At 34.7% G+C, this 20,677-nt stretch overlaps 1 protein-coding gene across 3 annotated transcripts in view; it reads right to left on the reverse strand.

The window, feature by feature from the left end:
• Positions 1 to 7,816, reverse strand: part of Smurf2 (SMAD specific E3 ubiquitin protein ligase 2) — a 59,966-nt gene extending 52,150 nt beyond the window's left edge. The window contains exons 1-2 of one of the 3 annotated variants that reach the window (XM_048798164.1): positions 7,615 to 7,813; positions 935 to 1,043 (exon numbers count right to left, since the gene is read on the reverse strand). In XM_048798164.1, coding sequence (XP_048654121.1) covers positions 935 to 1,043; positions 7,615 to 7,678 — 173 coding nt within the window. In that variant the 5' untranslated portion in view covers positions 7,679 to 7,813. Of the gene's footprint in view, positions 1 to 934; positions 1,044 to 7,614 lie in introns of all 3 variants that reach the window. The other 2 variants (XM_048798165.1, XM_015504769.2) reach the window with 2 other exon arrangements.
• Positions 7,817 to 20,677: the final 12,861 nt, after the last annotated feature.

Genomic DNA, 20,677 nt, shown 5'->3' on the forward strand with positions numbered 1-20,677 from the left:
ACCAGGGCTGGGGATGTGGCTCAAGCGGTAATGCGCTCGCCTGGCATGTGGGGGACGCTGGGTTCGATCCTCAGCACCACATAAAATAAAAAAAATAAAGATGTGTGTCCACCGAAAACTGAAAAATAAACATTAAAAAAAAAAAATTCTGTCTCTCTCTTTAAAAAAAAAAAAAAAAAATCTAAAACCAGAAACAAAAAAAATAATGGAGATGCTATAAAATATCTTGAAATAGAAGAAAATATCAGAATAAATATCCAAACTCATTAAAGCAGTTAGTTTGAGAATGAGAATGGGACCAAGAATACTGTTTTCCACTAAAAACCGTACAGTACCATGTGCCTTTTTTAAAAAGTGAATATACTATGATTAAAATATAATTTAAAGAAAGTAGACACCCAGAGAAGCAATTCTGATTCCTAGTTCTATACTTTTAATTGGCATAGAGTGAATTAATACTTTTATTTCATTGAAAATGGGGGAGGTTCTATATTATGAGCCAGTTTTCCTTTTTTTTTTGTTGGTACTGGGGATTGAATCCAGGCATGCTTTACCAGTGAGCTATATCCCCATTCTTTTTATTTATTTTTTTAAACTCTGACACAGGATCTCATTGTGTTGCTGAACATCTCACTAAATTACTGAGGCTGACCTCAAACTTGCAATGTTCCTGCCTCAGTATCCCTAGTAGCTAATATTATAGGCCACTATGCCTGGCCATTTTATTCTTCACAGGCTTTTTAGGGGTACTGCATCTTTCAAAACCAGGTATTAATAGGCCAAAGCACCTTTCCAGGAACTGGGTTTTGTACCTTTCCTGTGAACACCAAATTATACCTTTTCTAACTCAGACAATTTTCTATGATTCTTTTCATATACTATATCAAATAATATTAATTCTGTATTTTATTTCAAATTAATCATTTAAACCTACAGGTCATAATGCTGATTCCACTTTGGATCGAGTGTATTCTTCACAGTATCTGTAGAATGGCATTGCCCAGATCCATCAACCACCACTTTAGCAAATGGATCAGGAAGGCCTGTGAAGAAAGAGGAAGATTAGTGTTTTAAAGAATATTTTACCATGTAAGATAAAGGATTAATTACATAAAAATTACCATTTGCTACAAAACAAAAGATTATTCCATTCTTTTTCAAAAGTTTAACATTCAGCTACAAATGAAAGTGGCCTACTTTAAGCCACTTAAAGTCACTTCCACATCAAATACCAAAAGTATATTTTTTCTTGTTCCTGCCTCAAAACATTCTCAATTAAAGTACCAAAGTATAGAGCTTACCTCATAATGTGGAAGTTTCCAAGGACTATTACCAGCCCTTTGACCTCAGGAAGGTTCATGGCTCACCCTTTCCAAATGGCTCCCTTGGTAGCTCATTTAAAGAGCTCTTTAAATATAGGTTTTCACACAAGAACATGGGCTACAGATATTCAAATTAACCAACAAATTTTACTGGATAATTAACCATGAGCAATTACAGACTAAACAAGAAGGGTAAAATCTTCCATAAAGGAGCTTACTGTCATAGTGGAGATATAAAACATAACAAAAACAAGTGTTTGGCTGTACTGATTAAAATAGCAAATACTTATAATACTATATCAGGTAATATTCTAAATGCTTTATATATATATATCCTTAATCCTCATAATAACCCTATGAGGTAGATACTGTTATTATCCCTATTTTACTGATAAAGAAACTGAAGCACCAAAGGATTCGTTAACTAGCCCACAGTAATAAGTGGGCTAAACTTCAGAGTCTGAAGTTTAGATTCTAAACCCATACATATGCAGGCTGGCTTTCGAATACTTGCTCTCAACCACTATACTTCCCATTTATCACATGTTTAAACAATAAGTACAACAAGTAAGAGCTCAGGAAACCAGGAGGACAGTTCAACTTCAAATAGTATAAAAGGGTGATGGGGCTTTATTATTTAAATAGTAAATAAAGAATGCCAAGGAGGGTATAATAATATTTAAAGGGCTTAGAGGAATCTAAACAAGGTATTTGTGCTAAAAGTAAGTATTATTTGGAGAGATAAGACTGAACTAGTAAGAGAAGCTTAAAAGTCAGAAAATAGGTTTGGAATAATTTAGCTTATCAGCAAGGCTACAAATTCTTGAACATGGCTGTAAATACAGTCATATTTTTCTGTTAGTAGTATTCAGGGTAACTAGGGAAAGGAAAGATCATAGGCCCAGAGATTTCTGTGAAGTTGTTATATAATCCTATAGCAGGATGAGAAGCCTGGAATTAGGGAAATCACGTGAAAAGGGAAAGGAAATGACAGTTAAAAGACCTACTCTATTAATAAGAAACTAGTGTTAAAGATGTCACCGCAAAAACAGTCAGTGGTGCTTTCGACAAAAAGAAGAAAATCAGAGGAGGAACTAAAAGCATTTAAGAAACAAAAATGACAATTTAGATGTTAGATATAGTGAGAGCAGACTTCTTCATGAAAAAGGCTAAAAACACTAGAACAAAATGCTAGTAGGTGTTGATAACTGGAAAAATTTTGCATCTCAAGATCTACAGTAATTTTTTAAGTCAAGATCTAATTTTTCAAGATTCATAGACAGAAATCAGTTATCCAAAGCTGGGCACAGTGGCTCACACCTGTGATCCCAGAAGCTCAGGAGGCTGAGGCAAGACGATCGTGAGTTCAAAGCCAGCTTCAGCAACTTAGAGAGGCATTTAGCAACTCAGCAAGATCCTGTCTCTAAATAAAATATTAAAAAGGGCTGGGGATGTTGCTCAATGGTTAAGTACTCCTGGGTTTCATCTCAGTACCCCACCCCTGCCCCCCAAAAAGAAAGAAATCACTTTATCCAGTTCTCCAATTCTATGATCTATTACCTTCAAATAAACAAGGGAAAAACCAAACTTTAAGCATTAAGTTTTAAAGAAACTTAAGTTAGGATATTAAATCTATTTAATTATATTACTTTTAAAGTTTAGTCCTATTCATATTCATATTATTTCAGTAATACCTAACCATTTGTAAAAGTGTTTAATGGAAGAATATTTTTACCTCTTCCTTCAATAGCAGTTAAGTATTTTCTGGGAAGAGTCCACTCTAACTTGTTCTCTTGATTCTACTAAGTAAACATATAAATGTATGCACGTATGGAAACAAAAGCAAACAAAAATCACATTTCTGGCTTTTCCTTTGGGTGTTATTTAATTAGTTAGAGAATTAAGAATTAAGAGAAATAACTATTTCCACACAAACCTCCAGGTGTGGCATCCAGATCCTTAATGAAATAGAAAAGTCTGAGTCCTGGGTGCCTTTGTTTTTCTTTTGTTAAATGACACAACAAACCAAAATATAAGCTCTAGACACACACACACAAAAAAAAAAAAAAAAAAAAAACCTGGGTTTCAACCTGATTGTTATTCTACAAAAATTTGAGAGTAAATTTACTCTAATGTGGTCAAAACTGATCAAGTTTTCCGACACTAGTGAGACCTCTAGTGGTAAATATAAAGTGGCTAAGTGTTTTCTGTATTTTAAAAATTTCTCAGTTCTCCCCATAATTTCAAGAACCTCCTTACTACAAAAATGTACTCAGTTTATATATATATATATATGCGCAGTTGTTCTAGAGAAGCAAGACTATTTGTTTTTATTTTTATATAGTGCTGAGGGTCAAATCCAATGCCTCATACATGCTAGGCAAGCAATCTACCTCTGAATACACCTCCAGCCCTGAAATAAGTATTTTAACTTAAAATTGGATTTCTTTCCAAAAGAAACAAAACTTTATTGATAGAATAAAGACAAAAAGAAAACATTTAATGAACACATCTTGCTTCTGAATGACTTTGATTTAGCTTCTATAAAATATTTTAATACAGCATCTTACACAAAAATATTTTTGAATGTTGCATTAAAGAGAGAAAAAAATAGCCAGGCACAGTGATGCACGCCTGTAATCCCAGCAGCTTGAGAGGCTGAGGCAGGAGGATAGGAGAGAGAGAGAGAGAGAGAGAGAGAGAGAAACACAAAGACAATATCTCTAAAGAAAATAGATAATGGACATATCGGTAGATACATGATAAAACTAACAGTAGTAGAATTTACATGTTTCCTCATGGTTGAAAATTTTCCTGCTGAAATTCTGGGGGAAGGGGGAAGTATTTTTTTTTAAGAGACAATGATCTTGAAAACAGTTTCAAAATATGACTAAACAAAACTTTGCTAGCAAGGTAATTAACAGTTATTATGCCTTGGAACAATTGATATCTCACATGCAAATTACTTTACAAAAGACAATACATGGCAGAATTTTTTTCAACATAGTAAAAAAATATTTATCTATTTCCTCACTCCATAGTTATTTTCCATAGTAAAATTTACTTTTCTCATTGAACACAATTTAAACTAAATCACAAGCAAAACTTACCTATGTTTTACTATTAATAATAACTGCATTCTGGGCTGGGGCTGAAGCTCAACGGTAGAGTGCCGCCTCGCACGTGTGAGGCACTGGGTTCGATCCTCAGCACGACATAAAAATAAATAAAGATATTGTGTCCAACTACAACTAAGAAAAATTTAAAAAAATAATAACTGCATTCTGATCAATCATATACTCAAATTTAAAAATTTACAAACTCAATTTTCTCTGAAATTAATGTGGACAAGTCTCAACTTATAAAGAGGTCAAAAATATCCCAAAGTACAGGTGTGAATCTATCACAGCAGAGATCTAGAACCATGGTCAGTGTGAATCTGCAAGATATTTCCTCTCCTGGCTGACTCCTTCCTGAAGGCCTAAGATAAGCTCTCCTGTTTCCCTTCCCGGGCCATTAGGTATCTCCCATTCTGAGTTTTAAAAATAATCACAGTTTTCCCTGATCTTATTATCCCTATAGCAAATCTCACTCTTTTTTCTTAAATTATTATTTTTTTTAGCTATAAATGGACACAATACCTTTGTTTTATTTATTTATTTATTTTTATGTGGTGCTGAGGATTAAATCTAGTGCCTCACACATGCTACAACCCCAGACCCAGGTTCATACTTTTAAAATTATCATTTTTACTGCCTACACTAATGAATAAGGAAGACAGCCTTCTTTCTTTCAACTACAACTTAAGGAAGGTCCCATAAAGGATTACACTCAATTCTCAGAGGCTTACAAAGAATTGAAGTAAGATTCCTCTAGATTTTCAAGGAAAACTATCTGGACATTTTATTGAAGAAGCCATGCCTTGGGACTATGGGGGAAGTAAATGAATCTAAAAAGGAAGGTTGAGAGACAACATTGAAGGTTTTATCTTCAAGCCATAGCAGATGTCCTAGAAGGTACAGAAGTAGCTGTAAGAGTGCTCCCTCACTTCATCCCTTTTCTCCTTATCACCAGCCTATCTAATCCTATCTGCTGCTCTGCAGTTTTACTAGGATAAATCCTATCTCAGACCAATCTTAAGGAAAGTTAAGGAAAAAAGCTCACCTTGGTTATTAGGTTATTAGTATCAAGGAGGAAGTGGGTCATTGATTGCAGCATGATAAATTATAAACTGGTGGCAGCAAGGAGAGACGGGGAGTTCTATGGCCACTGAGCTCTCCCCTTGCTGTGACATCTTGTGTGATCAAGAGCTCATGGTATATGAATTAAAGACTGCTTGCAATTTTCTTCCTATGTTTCAAATTATTCTATTAAATGGCTTTCCCGTGTAAACACAAAGGCACATGAAAAGATGTAACTTTATAGATTGTTATTTTTAAAACCTTAATTCAGGTTCTACTCTAGGAATTTTATTCCATGTGGAATAAAGTAAGTATAATTTTAAAACACAGTGGTGCATGCCTGTAATCCCAGCAGCTCAGGAGGCTGAGGAAGAAGGATCCCAAGTTCAGTCAGCCTCAGCAATTTAGTGAGATCCTGTCTCAAAATAAAAAACATAAAAAAGATGGCCAGGGACGTCACTCAATGGTTAAGTACCCCAGTTTTCAATCCCTGGTACCAAAAAAAAACCAAAAACCAAAAAAAACCATAGAGCCTTTTTTAAAAAAAAAAAAACACTCAAACACCTGAAAATTATACCATACCAAATCTGTACACACAGCGTGTTTTTCCTGAGTGACAGGTCTTAAATTTTAAAATCTAATGAATTGCTTCTGTTTCTAATTTCAAATATTTTACATATAAAATTCTGTTGAGTAAGACATTTTTACTAAAAATTGTGTCATTTTTACTCAATAATAACTATTGTAAAGCATGAAATTACAAGGGTAAGATTTTTCACACACAAAAGGTACTTCCCAATCCTCTCTCACAAAACTTAACCCTAAATAAAGCCACAAAAAATTTTACAACCACTTGTTTGCCATACTCATAGTCAATTCACTACACATAAGCACATCTACAATCTACAATCAAATGTGATAGACTTCATTCCTACAACTCTGTAAATTCTAAGAAGGCTCAATAACTTTTTTTTAACCTCCCATTAAATTCTAAAATTTATTGGTAAAATTTCCTACAAAATGTGAAAAAAGAAAAAAGTATTCAAAAAATATTTTCTTAAAAATTTTCTAAAAACCTAGTAATATGCACAACTTTCACAGGTATTACATACATCTGCATATACACACATTCATATAAATATCTATAAGGGTAAATAAAAGGAAAGGGATTAAGGGTAAAAAGCACAAAATCCCCTAGAAAAATGTGATGCTTAATGGCTTTGAACCAAAGCATTCATAAAATAACACTGAGTATAAAACAACAATAAGTGTTGGTGAGGATATGGGGAGAAAAGGCACACTCATACATTGCTGGTGGGACTGCAAATTGGTGCAGCCAATCTGGAAAGCAGTATGGAGATTCCTTGAAAAACTGGGAATGGAACCACCATTTGATCCAGCTATCCCACTCCTCAGTTTACATCCAAAGGACTTAAAACAGCATACTACAGGGATACTGCCACATCAGCGTTTATAGCAGCACAATTCACAATAGCTAAATTGTGGAACCAACCCAGATACCCTTCAGTAGATCTATGGATAGGGAAACTCTGGTGAACATACTCAATGGAATATTACTCAGCATTAAAGGAGAATAAAATCACGGCATTTTCAGGTAAATTGATGGAGTTGGAGAATATAATACTAAGAGAAGTAAGCAATCCCAAAAAACCAAAGGCCAAATATTTTATTTGATATGAGGATGCTGACTTATAATGGTAATGGGTTGGGGGGGAGCATGGGAAGAATGGAGGAACTTTAGATAGGGCAAAGGGGAGGGAGGGGAAGGGAGGAGACATGGGGGTAGGAAAGACATGGAATTAGTTAGACATCATTATCCTAAGTACTTGAGTGAAGACACGAATGGTGTGAAAATACTTTGTGTACAACCAGAGACTTGAAAAATTGAGCTCTATATGCATAATATGAAATGAACTGCATTCTGCCGTCATATATAACAAATTAGAATAAATAAATAATTTAATCTAAAAAAAAAAACACTGAGTATATCTCTGAATAGAGAAATTCCTAAACTAGGCAATTCTGAAAATATTATCTAAAAAAATTTACAAAAGATATGCAAGATTTATATTTAAAGTTAATTTACTTACGGAAAAAATCCTTTTTCACCAAGTTTTTTGCACAGAGTACTGTAAAGGAAACAAAAAAATACATGGGAAAAATTAAAATAAAATGGTAAGATTGCACTGTTTCATTTTAAAACTGAAAACAACAGTGGATAATTAAACCCTTACTGCAGTGCTTGTATGAAATATGATCACAAACTTTCATTAAAGACTAACAAACAAAAGACAGCTGAACAGCAATGGTTGCAACTTTAGCAATGATCACCAGTAACAGCTGAGGGCAAGAAATGTATAAATCTGATATTCTTAATTAAGACCCAATTCCTATCTTCATCAAGACCTATTAGAAAAATCCAATGGCAATGAGAAAAATAATTCTAAGGTAAAGATATATAAATTCAGGTTGTCATGTCTATTTTAAGGATAAACTAATTTTACATTTAAGAGGATCATACACAAGACAAAAAATGAGACATTTTAAAAATAACATTTTGTTACTATCAAAATGCCACAGAAACTTTGCAGGAGAAATAAATTACCATCCCCTAAATCATCAGTTCAATGACATGATGGGCCTAATCTTTTAAAATTTAAAATTAGTATATTAAAGCTAGAGATCACAAATCTGAATTTTCTTGCATTAAAGTATTACTTAAATAGAAGTACGTGAATATATTTAAAGTCATTGAATTGAACACTTCACAAGGATAAATTTTACAGTATATAAATTATATTTCAAATTAAAAATTGCTAGTTATATAGAGCCATAAACTTACATGTCTTTAAATCAACTTCATTAGAGAAAAAGGTCCATTTTCATATATTCTTAATTAAATCTATACAATATATATGTAAAGTAGGGCAAATTTGTATCCACTTCTATTTGCAGTTTTAGTGATCTGTTTCATTAATTATAATTACTGGAAGTTTAGAGTATAAAACTCATTTGACAAAATAAACTTGGGGAAAAGTCTAAATTTAAGCAATCACTTTAGAAATATAAATAAATATTATTTTGAAAACAGATGTTATCAGTAAATAAATGAAATAGCAAGTAAGCACAATGATTTACTTGTCAGAATCTCAGACCATGTTTTTAAAAAGTTTTTAAAAACATAAAAAATCATGGAAACCAGAGCTATACCTAAGAAATACCAAATTACAAACTGGATTCAAAAGAATCTCTCCCCAAATTTTCATCATCATATAAACATACATTCAAATCCAAAATTATAATCCTTGATATTAATGAGGTAATGATTTTTTAAGTCATGACCCATCCCATAATTCACTAAGTGAAACCATTTCAATTCCTATTTTAAAGAAATTTTCAGAAAATGAAAATTTCTCTAACTTCTTGTCACAAACTTACTCTTTTCATACTTTCCCCCCCCCTTTCATTTACAATGCCCACTCTCCGGTCTCTAGATCTCATATACACTCTACCATGTTCTCAGGGACCTCGAGTGCCACCTCGCACATCTACCTTGTCTCCACTTTGTCAGCATTTAAATTTACTCAAGTCTTAAGCAAGTTTCCCTCTAGCGGGCTGGGGATGTGGCTCAAGTGGTGGCGCGCTTGCCTGGCATGGGTGCGGCCCGGGTTCGATCCTCAGCACCACATACAAAGAAAGATGTTGTGTCCGCCAAAAAAAAAAAAAACTAAGAAATAAATATTAAAATTCTCTCTCTCTCTCTCTTTAAAAAAAAAAAAAAGTTTCCCTCTAGCAACCTGTTCCCTTTCTTATGATACTTCTTCAAAAGAACTGTCTATACTTTGATTCCACTTCTTTACCTCATTCCAACACCTCAACCCACTTAATTTGTCTTATTCCCTCATCTCAAAATGCTTTTCTCCAAAGGCTTAGGGGCCTAATTATTAAATCCATTTAAAGGATATTTCCATTCCTTATCACGCCGGACCCTCAGAGGCATTTACCATTATTGACTACACTCTCTTCTGGAAGCTCTCTCTCTTTTTGCTTCTGTTTAAAAGCACATTCATATAGTGCATAAAACTCATTCTAAGTCTTCCTTGCCAGATCTTCTTATACTCCATCCATAAAAGTTGAGGTTCTTTAGGGTTTTGTCCTAGGTCCTCTCTTTTTACTCCATTACCTGAGGATTACAGATGCCCATTTTTTGGTAAACTTTGGAATTACATGTAAATTGCTATCAGTATGTGTATTTTTCTAGGAAAAGAAACTCCTAACTTTCCTGGAAGAGAATTCACAAATTGATAACACTCTTCCTCCTTCTATAAATATAATTTTGAAGGGCTGGGGTGGTGGCTCAGTGGCAGAGTGCTCGCCTAGCATCCATGAGGCACTGGGTTTGATCCTCGGTACTACATAAAAACAAACTAATGTATTCACCTAAAACTAAAAAGATACATACATAAATAAATATTTTTAAAAAAGAAATATAATTTTGAAGAGTCACTTTTCCATATATTCTCCTGAGTCTTTACTCCTTTACTCTATGGTTTTAATGATACCTCAATCTCAAAACCAAAATCTTAGCTATATCCTGAACTTCAAGTCCACAAAACTAAATATGTTCACAAATGAAATCACCATCCTCCTCTGCCCCCAAAACTGCTCCTCCCTCCAGTTTCATTCAATAAACAGCCTTGCTTTCCTCTCTTTTGCCCAAGTCAGAAACTGACACAGCAACCTTCACTATTCCTCTCTCTCCCCATCTCTTGGCAATTACCAATTCTAATCAATTCCCTCTCTGATATATCCCTCATCTGTCCACTTCTCTCTAGAACGAGTACCACAGCACCTTAGTTCAAGGTCACTATCAACTAGTGTCTAGAAAATTGCCATAGCCTCCTAATTAAGTCTCCTGCCTCAAGGCTCACCCCCACCAGTTATATATACTTGACCCAAAGTGATCTTTCTAAAAATGTGCTCTCACCCATTTCCCTTCCTCTCATCCTTAAAGAACGGTCTTCTGACCCAAAATTATATTGGCTTCAATGCCCTTCAAAAGCTCTGGCTTCGTGGAGCTGGCCTCACACGTTCAGGGCCCTGGGCTCGATCCTTAGCACCACATAAATATAAATAAATATAAGGAAAAAAAAAAAAAAGCTCTGGCTTCTATTACCTCTTTGTCCTCATTTTTTTTTTCATCAAAACTCCCCATTAAATCCCCACCTATAAAATCCAGCCATACTAAACTTTCACTTTCTCAGAGGCACTCCCATTTCTCACACGACCACAGCCCTGAGATGCCATTTCCACTGTCTCAAAAACATTCCGCCAGGCTTCTTCACCTGCTCATCTTTTAAGTCTCAAAAAGGGAAGGAAATCTTTTACAGCATGTTTCTCTTAACCCTTGACAGACTTGTATTTTCCCCATACTTATGACAAGCACTTTTCACATTTCATTATAACTTTTTAAGTTTAAATTTTTCTTTATAACTATGGCGGTAGCAAACTCCATATGGCACAAATCATGTCTCCCTTATCTCTTTTTATCTGGCATCTGATGAGCACTTAGTATCTATAGAATGAATGAAACTGACTCCAAAATAACTCAAAAATAGTTTCATTAAACAGGATATTTTTTAAACTATATAGCGGAAAAATTACCAATTCTGATATAATCATGATTTTGACTTATGAAATCTATTTTAAACACACTTTCAGGTCATGTTTAATACTTTCTTTTGAAAATCACAAATCAGATGCTATTAAGGGCAACTAAAAAATTAAAATGAACATTAAAACAAGTTTGAAAGTTTATGAAGAGAAATTATATTTTATTAATTAAGAGACTAGGAAAGATAACATCAGGGTCCTAGAAGAAACAAGACTTAGTTTAAAATATTAAATTATCAAAATTATCAAACTGCTATCCTTAATGCTGGATTCTCATCAGCTCCAGCCAGTTTTGCATAATTATTTTATGACCTGGAAGCAAACACTCTTATTTGTAATTTTTAAAAGGAAGATTACCAAACATGATCTGAGAACTGGTAATTTTATTTATTTGTATAAATAAATTATTTTCACCCAGATTTTACTGAACTGTTCTGGTTTCCTGGGAATTTATCTCAGAGACTAGACCAACAGCTCTGTGGCCTTTCATCCATGTAAGTACCAATTATAGGAGTTTAGTGAAATGCTCATAAATTTCAATATGACAACTCCTGATTACTTCACAATAATGAATTTTCAATTAAGAATGTGTATGAGATTATTCTGAGGAATGTACATAGACTCTTTTTTTAATAATGAAAAGTAATAATAAGTTGGGGAGTTCTGAGGCTCAGGAGGAGTGGCAGTCTGGAGGAGGTTTTATTTCTTTTTTATGTTTCTTTCATTTTTTAAAATATTTTTTAGTTGTAGATGGAGACAATATCTTTATTTCATTTATTCATTTTATGTGGTGCTGAGGATCGAACACAATGCCTCACCAGCTACAGAATTCACTTGGGACAATGTCTCAAACTATCTGTAGATGCACAGTAGATTAAATTTATAATACTACTTTGATCATGTTATTATCTTCCTTCAAAGTATTTCTCACTCTTAAGTCTACATCCCCAAAACCTATCTTGTTGTATTTAGTCCACTTGCCCATTCTTCAGATAAATGATTTGAAATGATTAGGAGATACTCCAAATAAATTAAGATAAGCTATGCTAAAGTATACCGATAATGTTTATTTCACATGAATACAGCAATAATCATCTTGAGATGCTTAATGAGAAGGGGATACTTCCTACATTTCTTAACTTTATTTTTACTTGTCTTCTTAAAGAAACATAAAACAGAGGGCTGAGGTTATGACTCAGTGGTAGAGTGCTTCCTACATTTTTTTCCTTCAATATTTCCTGAACATTCGCTTTGTGCCATGTACTAGAATAGATTCCTTAGCTACAAAGATAAATAAGACATGATCCTTTGCCCTTAGAACTCACAGGTCAGCTACAATTCAAATATTTTGTCATGAGTACCTTTGGTTGTTTTGTTTTCCTCAAGAAATGTTTAATAATTTTGTAAAATCTCTTTTGTGTATTTTATTTGAGGCAGCAATAAAACCATTTGCAGAAGTACAGTTAACAATAAATATTATCATTTAAATTAAATCAACAATTTCTTTCTTTCTTTCTTTCTTTTTTGGGGAGGGGAGGAAATATCTACATGCAAAACACCAGGTAATAAGATCAGAGTAAATTCCAGCTGTAGGAATAAAATTCTATGCTGTTTTTTTATTGAGCTAGATTCATAATGAATGACTGTCTATGCTTAATGTGAATAAAGCTCTCAACTGCACAGCATCTCCTTGCCAAAAATTTCCCTTCCTCCTCCAGAATGGAGCTGCATTCCAATTACATTGCTGATTGGAATGAGACTGCCTGAGAGAAAGGAAAAAAGAAAGAGGGGGAGCTCAGACATCCCATTTTCCTTTGCCCCACAAAGAGATTGTATAACACTGTTTCTGCAACTCAAAAGTTGTATAGACTATTTTTTAATAGAGTAAACTTCTCCATATTTCTCTGGATGTTCTTTGAACTTATATTATCATTGAAAAAATAAAACTGAAATCCAGAATAACATTTCAATATGAATTTCAGCAAGTTACCCCAGTGATTTACAAATATATACTAAGATGCACCATTTCTGATCATCCATACAACAGGTTAGCTCTTTCTTTTCCAAGAAACAACCTCTACTTCAACCCCACCATGAAATAAAAATGAAATTTAAGTTCTACAGAAAACATAGAGACAATATAATTTTTACATGTTTTACAAGATTCACAAATAAAAGAATTATTATAAAATGTTGCAGTGAGCTAAGTATCATATACAACCCTATGAGCCTAACAATAATGAAGCCATTAAGTAAATCATGGCATGTTGAAATACTATTAGACAGCCATTAGAAATTATGTAAAAATATTCACAAGTAGCTGAGTGCAGTGGCACATACCGCTAAACCTAGCAACTTGGAAGGCTGAGGCAAGAGAATTTTACTCTAGGCCAGACTCAATAACTTAATGAGACCCTCCACAACTTGGCAAGACTCTCTTTCAAAATAAAAAATAAGGGGCTGGAGTTGTGGCTCAGTGGTAAAGCGCTTGCCTAGCACGTGTGGGCACTAGGTTCGATCCTCAGCACCACATAAAAATAAATAAAGGTATATGTCCATCTACAACTAAAAAAAAAAAATTTTTTTAAATAAATAGTAGGCCCAAATCTTTATCACGTCAGATTAGGCCCCAACTTCCTTAACAAGACTCCTAAAGTATAAGAAATAAAATCAAGAATTAATAAATGGGATGGATTCACAAACTAAAAAGCTTCTTCTCAGCAAAAGAAAACAATCAATGAGGTGAAGAGAGAGCCTACATTTTGGGAGCAAATTTTTGCCACATGCACGTCAGGTAAGGCACTAATGTCCAGGATATATACCGAACTCAGAAAACCTAACACCAGGGCTGGGGTTGTGGCTCAGCGGTAGAGCACTCGCCTTGCACGTGCAAGACCCTGGGTTCGATCCTCAGCACCACATAAAAATAAATAAGTGAAATAAAGATATTATGTCCAACTACAACTAAAATATTAAAAAAAAAAAAACACTTAACACCAAAAAACAAATAACCCAATCAATAAATGGGCTAAGGTACTAAACAGACACTTTTCGGAAGAAGATATACAATCGATCAACAAATACATGAAAAAATTTTCAACATCTCTAGTAATTACAGAAATGAATATCAAAACTACTCTAAGATTTTATTTCACTCCAGTCAGAATGGCAGCTATCAAGAATACAAGCAACAATAAGTGTTGGTAAGGACATAGGGGAAAAGGGACATTCATACATTGCTAGTGGGACTGCAAATTGGTGCAATTATTCTGGAAAGCAATATGGAGATTCCTTAGAAAACTTGAATGGAAACACCATTTGTCCCAGCTATCCCACTCTTTGATCTATACACAAAGGACTTAAAATCAGCATACTATAATAACGCAGCCACATCAATGTTTATAGCAGCTCAATTCACAATAGCTAAACTGTGGAAGCAAACTAGATGCCTTTCAACAGATGAATGGATAAAGAAACTGTGGTACACATACACAATGGAATATTACTCCACATTAAAAGAGAATAAAATTATGGCATTTGCAGGTAAATAGATGAAGCTAGAGATTATCATGCTAAGCAAAGTAAGCCATTCACCAAAAACCAAAGACCAAATGTTCTCTCTGAAAAGTGGATGCTGGGGATGGGGGCTTTCAGGAAAATAGAGAAACACTGATTAGGCAAGGGGGAGGGAGTGGAGGGGAGTAGGCTATGGGGGAAGGAAAGATGGTGGAATGTGATGGACATTATTACCATATGACTGCACATATGGTTAAGTGGCTATATCGTATACAATCAGAGAAATGAAAAATTGTGCAACTGTGTACAATCAATCAAAATGCATTCTGCTGTCATATATACCTAATCAAAATAAACAAATAAATTTTAAAAAGTAAATAAAAAATAAAAAGGACTGGGGCTGTAGCTCAGTGGTAAAGTATCCCTGGGTTCAATCTCCAATTCCAAAAAAAAATTTTCACGAAAAATATTTTCTTATATGCTTTTAGAAAATGTCTATTTAAATAGTACATTTAATAAAATACAATTTTAACAGGGAATATAAAGACACTGGATAATATTTATGAAATAGTTACTATGTGCAAGTGTGTATCATTTGTGAAGTTAGTATCTATATTTCTTAGGATGAAGAAACTGAGAGTCAGGCACAGATTTATTAAAACATTATACTATAAGTGACACAGTTGAAACTCCAACTCAAGTTGTCTAATAAAACCCAAAGTCTTGGGGCTGGGGATGTGGCTCAAGCGGTAGCGCGCTCGCCTGGCATGCGTGCGGCCCGGGTTCGATCCTCAGCACCACATACAAACAAAGATGTTGTGTCCGCCAAATACTAAAAAATAAATATTAAAATTCTCTCTCTCTCTACCTCTATCTCTCTCTCTCTCACTCTCTCTTAAAAAAAAAAAAAAAAAAAAAACCCCAAAGTCTTAATCATCATATGAATGAAGCATACTCTCCCAAGTCTGATCTTCCTTCTTACAGGATCCTACTTAGGTTAAAGCAATTATTAGTGACAAAGGTTCATAAAATCGTTTATCGAAACCTAGGTTACAGAAGGACCTTCTCCAAAAAATCAGTAATTCTACTCTTTCAATACATATAGCAGTTTACCTCTATAATCCCAATAGCCATGCTTTATTTAGCTAAATGTCATGTTACAGCTACATTTTTTTTAACCACTACATTTAATCAAGGAATTTTAGCAATTTATTTCATGCATGTTGCAGAATAAACTAGGCCTCCTAAGTTTAACTTAGTACCTGGCAGATATTTAATATAATTGGTATGTTAAATGACATATTAAAAACAAGTTCTTTCATAATGAGGTTAAACCTGACAAAAATAAACAAGTAATATCACCATTTAAACATTTCACCAAAGGCAAAATTGGTTCTGATTTAAATTTAAAATGACCTTTTTAAACCACTCATATCAACTTTTTAATTTTTTTAAATTTCAATAAACATGGAGATTTGGGATTTAAAAAAAAAAAAAAAAAACCTTCCCAAACAAGTTTGGTTTTTATTTTTAATTTAATTTTTTTTTAATTGGGAGAGGCGAGGTGGGGATGCCAGGCACAGAAGCACATGCCTATAATCCCAGTGTTTTGGGAGGCTGAGACAGGAGGATCACAAGTTCAAGGCCAGTCTCAGCAACTTAGGCCCTAAGCAATTTAGCTGTCTCACACTAAAAAATAAAAAGGGCTGGAAATGTAGTTCAGTGGTAAACTGCCTCTGGGTTAAATCTCCAGTCCAAAAAAAAAAAATTGTGTGGAGTGTGGGGGTGCTGGACGCTGAACCTAGAAATACTTGTCCTCTAACTATACTCCAGTCCTTCTTTTGTTTTGTTTTTATTTTTTTTATTTTAAGACAGAGTCTCACTAAGTTGCCCAGGCTGGCCTCAAACTTGCCATCCTCCTGACTCAGCCTCCCAAATAGCAAGGATTACAGGCATGCACCACCATGCTTAGCACAATTTTTTTTTTAAATGAATAAAACAAGACAAGGGTATACAAATGATTTTTTTTAATTAAGTGCAAGTTGAACTTTTTCAATAAAAAAATAATAATCTACTTTGGCATAATAAATGCAGATATTATTTGTTCTAGCCATAGTAACGATGTTTCCTTACAATATCAGAATTTTAACATGTCTTTCAACTGGCATAATAATAAAGATCTGATTCACAGGTTAAACTTAAGCCAAACAGCACATTCAACATGAGATAAATACATAGTATGTACTCTATTGATACCTTGCACATAGAAACGCATTACAGAAGCTATATTTTGAAAACCTATCTGTAAGCATTTTGGCTATATATCTTAAATCCGTAGTTCTGTGAATTATTTTCTCCAGTTTGTGAATGAATATTTTCATAAAGGTACCATCTTCCATTTACAAATTCACAATGTTTTAGGCATCTCCTATGCTGTTTGCAGACCAAACATTATCCTAATTGAGACTCATTCACCACCTCCTTTAAGGGATACCTTCATTCAAAAAGACCCACTCAGCCCAGCCTGTAATTCCAGACTCCAAAGGCTAAGGCAGGACAATAGCAAGTTTGGAGGCCAGCCTGTGTCTCAGAAAAGAAAAAAGAAAGAGAAAAGAAAACAACAAATCAAACGGAGCCACTCCTAACTGACGGTTGTCCAAGAAGTTGAAAGAGAATACCTAAATTAAGCCAAACAGTAAAAGAAGCCACATACCAAGGGAAGGAAGATTGTATTTTAAGATTCAAGTATTTAGCCCTTTCCATGAAGCCTAAATACTTAGTTTATATGTAGGCAAAGATCTATATCACTTTCTGGGCCACTCCCAAGTTTTCCTCCTTTTTCTTTATCTCTTTTTTTTTTTTTTTTTGAGACAGTATGACTTATACTATAAGCACCATAAACACTGAGGATCAGAATGCCCTGAAAACTACTTAATGTCACTTTGCTTCAGAGACCCTCATCTGAAAATGAGGATAAAATGAGGACACTAAGTGTCACCTCACAGTGTTGTTTTAAAGATTAAACAAACTGAAACACATAAAACATTTTGCACCTACTACATAATACTCAATAAATATAACTGTCATTCTTCCTACTCTAAAATTTCTAAAGAAATTCATTCAGGCTGCAAGTACCTTAAGAAAGAAATAAAGGAGTCTAAGTTTGGCAAGAAGTTTATCTTAGCTTGGGCTGCCAAAACAAATAGTACAGTCTATTAACTTAAACAACAAACACTTATTTATCTGGAAATAAGTTCTAGACGATGGAAAATCCAAGATCAGGTGCCAGTAAGACTAAACGTCTGGAGAGAGCCTTCTTCCTGGATTGCAGACAAGTCACTACTAAAAGTCAAGTCAAGGAACTCTACAAAAAAAGAACTCTTGCTGTTTCCTTGCATGGTGAAGAGGAGAATTGTGGGAGGCCATCCTCCCACGTGATTTGAGATAACCCTGGCTGTTCGAGAGGCGCTTAGGCACAGCAGTGTCAGTGCTTTCCCCGCCCTTCTCCAGGTCTGAGGGCTTGTCTGTGCAAAGGTCTGTCTGGCCACTACCCCGAAGACCCAATCGTCACCCCTGACCTTGGGATGCTGCCCCCCTCAATCTTCATTGGGTGGGATTTTCCCCAGAATTTTTTGTTTTCCCCAATAAAAGTTTCTCTCTCTCTCTCTCTCTCTCTCTCTCTCTTTTCCTCCCTCCCCCCACCAAAATTTCCCCTTTTGTCAACTCTGGTTTAATATTGTTGAATATGATTTAATCTTAAAAATGACAGAGACATTCCTCATACAAGACATAGTGTAACTACTGCACATGCAGGCACTGAAGTAGGTTCATTGCTTAACACACATGGGGAGTCCCTATTTTTCTGTTAAATCATTGGAGAATTTATTTCACTGGAAGAGTTAAACAGAAACTTTGTATAACATCCTCTTAAAACAGACACCCTACTGTTGATATTATCTCTGAAGTTTCAGAGTACCCTAGTTTTCCTAGCCTAAATTTTGTCAGTAACATTAATGGCTATACCATCATTCCAAACCTGATATACTCAGTATTATGGCCCCAAAGTAGCTAACTTTCCTCACTGGAAAGGACTGCACTTAAGAGGCTCATTTCAGGTCCCCCTCTCAGTGGCTACAACAGGCAAGCTTCAAGAGGCCCATACATGGGTTTATGTTAAAGCAAGCTACCAGTCTGGAACAGTGGATTTCTATGCCCTTAAAGGATCTTCTTACTGAGTCTTAAAAGGCCTTCAAAAGTAAATGACCCCAAGAAACACAGAACTTGCCCCATAACCCCAGATCAAGTTAAGGACAGATAAAGACAGCTTCTATACAACCTATCAAAAAACAGAATCATCTGTTCCTTTTTTAAAAAGATTGTTACAGTATTATGCTGGTGAGTTAATTCAAATAAGAAGTAACCACTGTTTTCTCTTAGCACAGAGGTACTGAGCTTAATTTATTTAATGTGTGGTTAGTCTATGCACTGGCAACTAGCTACACCCTATAATTTTGTCATGGGCACATTCAATTAAGACACATACACAAGCCACTGCTTATCTGGTCAACAAATATATATGTATCACCAGCCTATCAAAACATGCAGAGATTTTGCTTTCCAAAAAGGGAACAGGGACATTTTGTGGTTGTTTAGTTTTAAAAGACCCACTCCATTTCTCTCTCCCAGAAACTATTCTGTCAGATCAGTTTCCCTGCTGGGCAGTAAAACTACTTTATTGGGTACTCAATTTTTGTTCTCTAATAAGTCTTTTTCCCTTCAATAACTATTTCTAAGGTTCTCCCCATTATTAAATATTAACTCATCTTTCCTTCTTCCCCTCAAATTTAACAGCATCATCAATCCACACAGTCATCAAGAAAACCTGAAAGTTAATCTTTATTCATCATCCATGTACCTTTACAGTAAGTTTTCTAACACAGAACTCAAGACTGTTTTACCTGCTTGCGTAAATACCCTCAAGGCTTTCCAACACACCTAACCACACATGGAACTTTATGATATGGTCCCTGATGTCCAATACAATCTCACACTATATCCTCCACAAGTACCTTTCACTTATCATTTTCCTTCAATGCAAAATGCCTCCTTCATTATTCCTCAGCTTATATACCTGAATAAATCCTATTAATCCTTAAAAACTGAGCACAATCATCATTTAACCTCTACTCAGAAAGTGATCTTAACTCAGATCTCTACTAACCTAGTCAAATTAGATTTTCCTTTCCTAGTCTTCTCAGGATATTGTGTTTATCTCTAAAGTATAGTGAAATACCATATTGTAAGCTACCTTATAAATAATGCCTTAACATCTCCTCTACCACAGTCCCTGACACATATCAAGTACTCAATATCTCTTACCCAAATGAATTATGTTCTCAGCATGTTGGAATGTCACTACTCTAATGGTCTGAGGTCTGTTTCTTAAGGATGAAACAAAAACTTTAGTGAGTAAATAAGATGCTCACTATCTTCTAGGTACCATCTTTCACATAAACTGGACTTTCTTTTTTTTTTTTTATTGGTTGTTCAAAACATTACAAAGCTCATGACATATCATCTTTCATACATTTGATTCAAGTGAGTTGTGAACTCCCATTTTTACCCCAAATACAAATTGGAGAATCACATCAGTTACACATTCACAATTTTTACATAATGCCATATTAGTGATTGTTGTATTCTGCTGCCTTTCCTATTCCCTACTATCCCCCCTCCCCTCCCCTCTCATCTTCCCTCTCTACCTCATCTGCTATTGTTTAATTCTCTCCCTTGTCCCCCCCCCTTTCCCCTCACAACCTCTTATATGTAATTTTGTGTAACATTGAGGGTCTCCTACTATTTCCATATGCTTCCCCTTCTCTCTCCCTTTCTCTCCCCCCACTCGTCTCTGTTTAATGTTAATCTTTTCCTCATGCTCTTCCTCCCTGTTATGTTCTTAGTTGC

This window comes from Marmota marmota, unplaced genomic scaffold (genome assembly GCF_001458135.2).
Source record: "Marmota marmota marmota unplaced genomic scaffold, marMar, whole genome shotgun sequence".
NCBI lineage: Eukaryota > Metazoa > Chordata > Mammalia > Rodentia > Sciuridae > Marmota > Marmota marmota.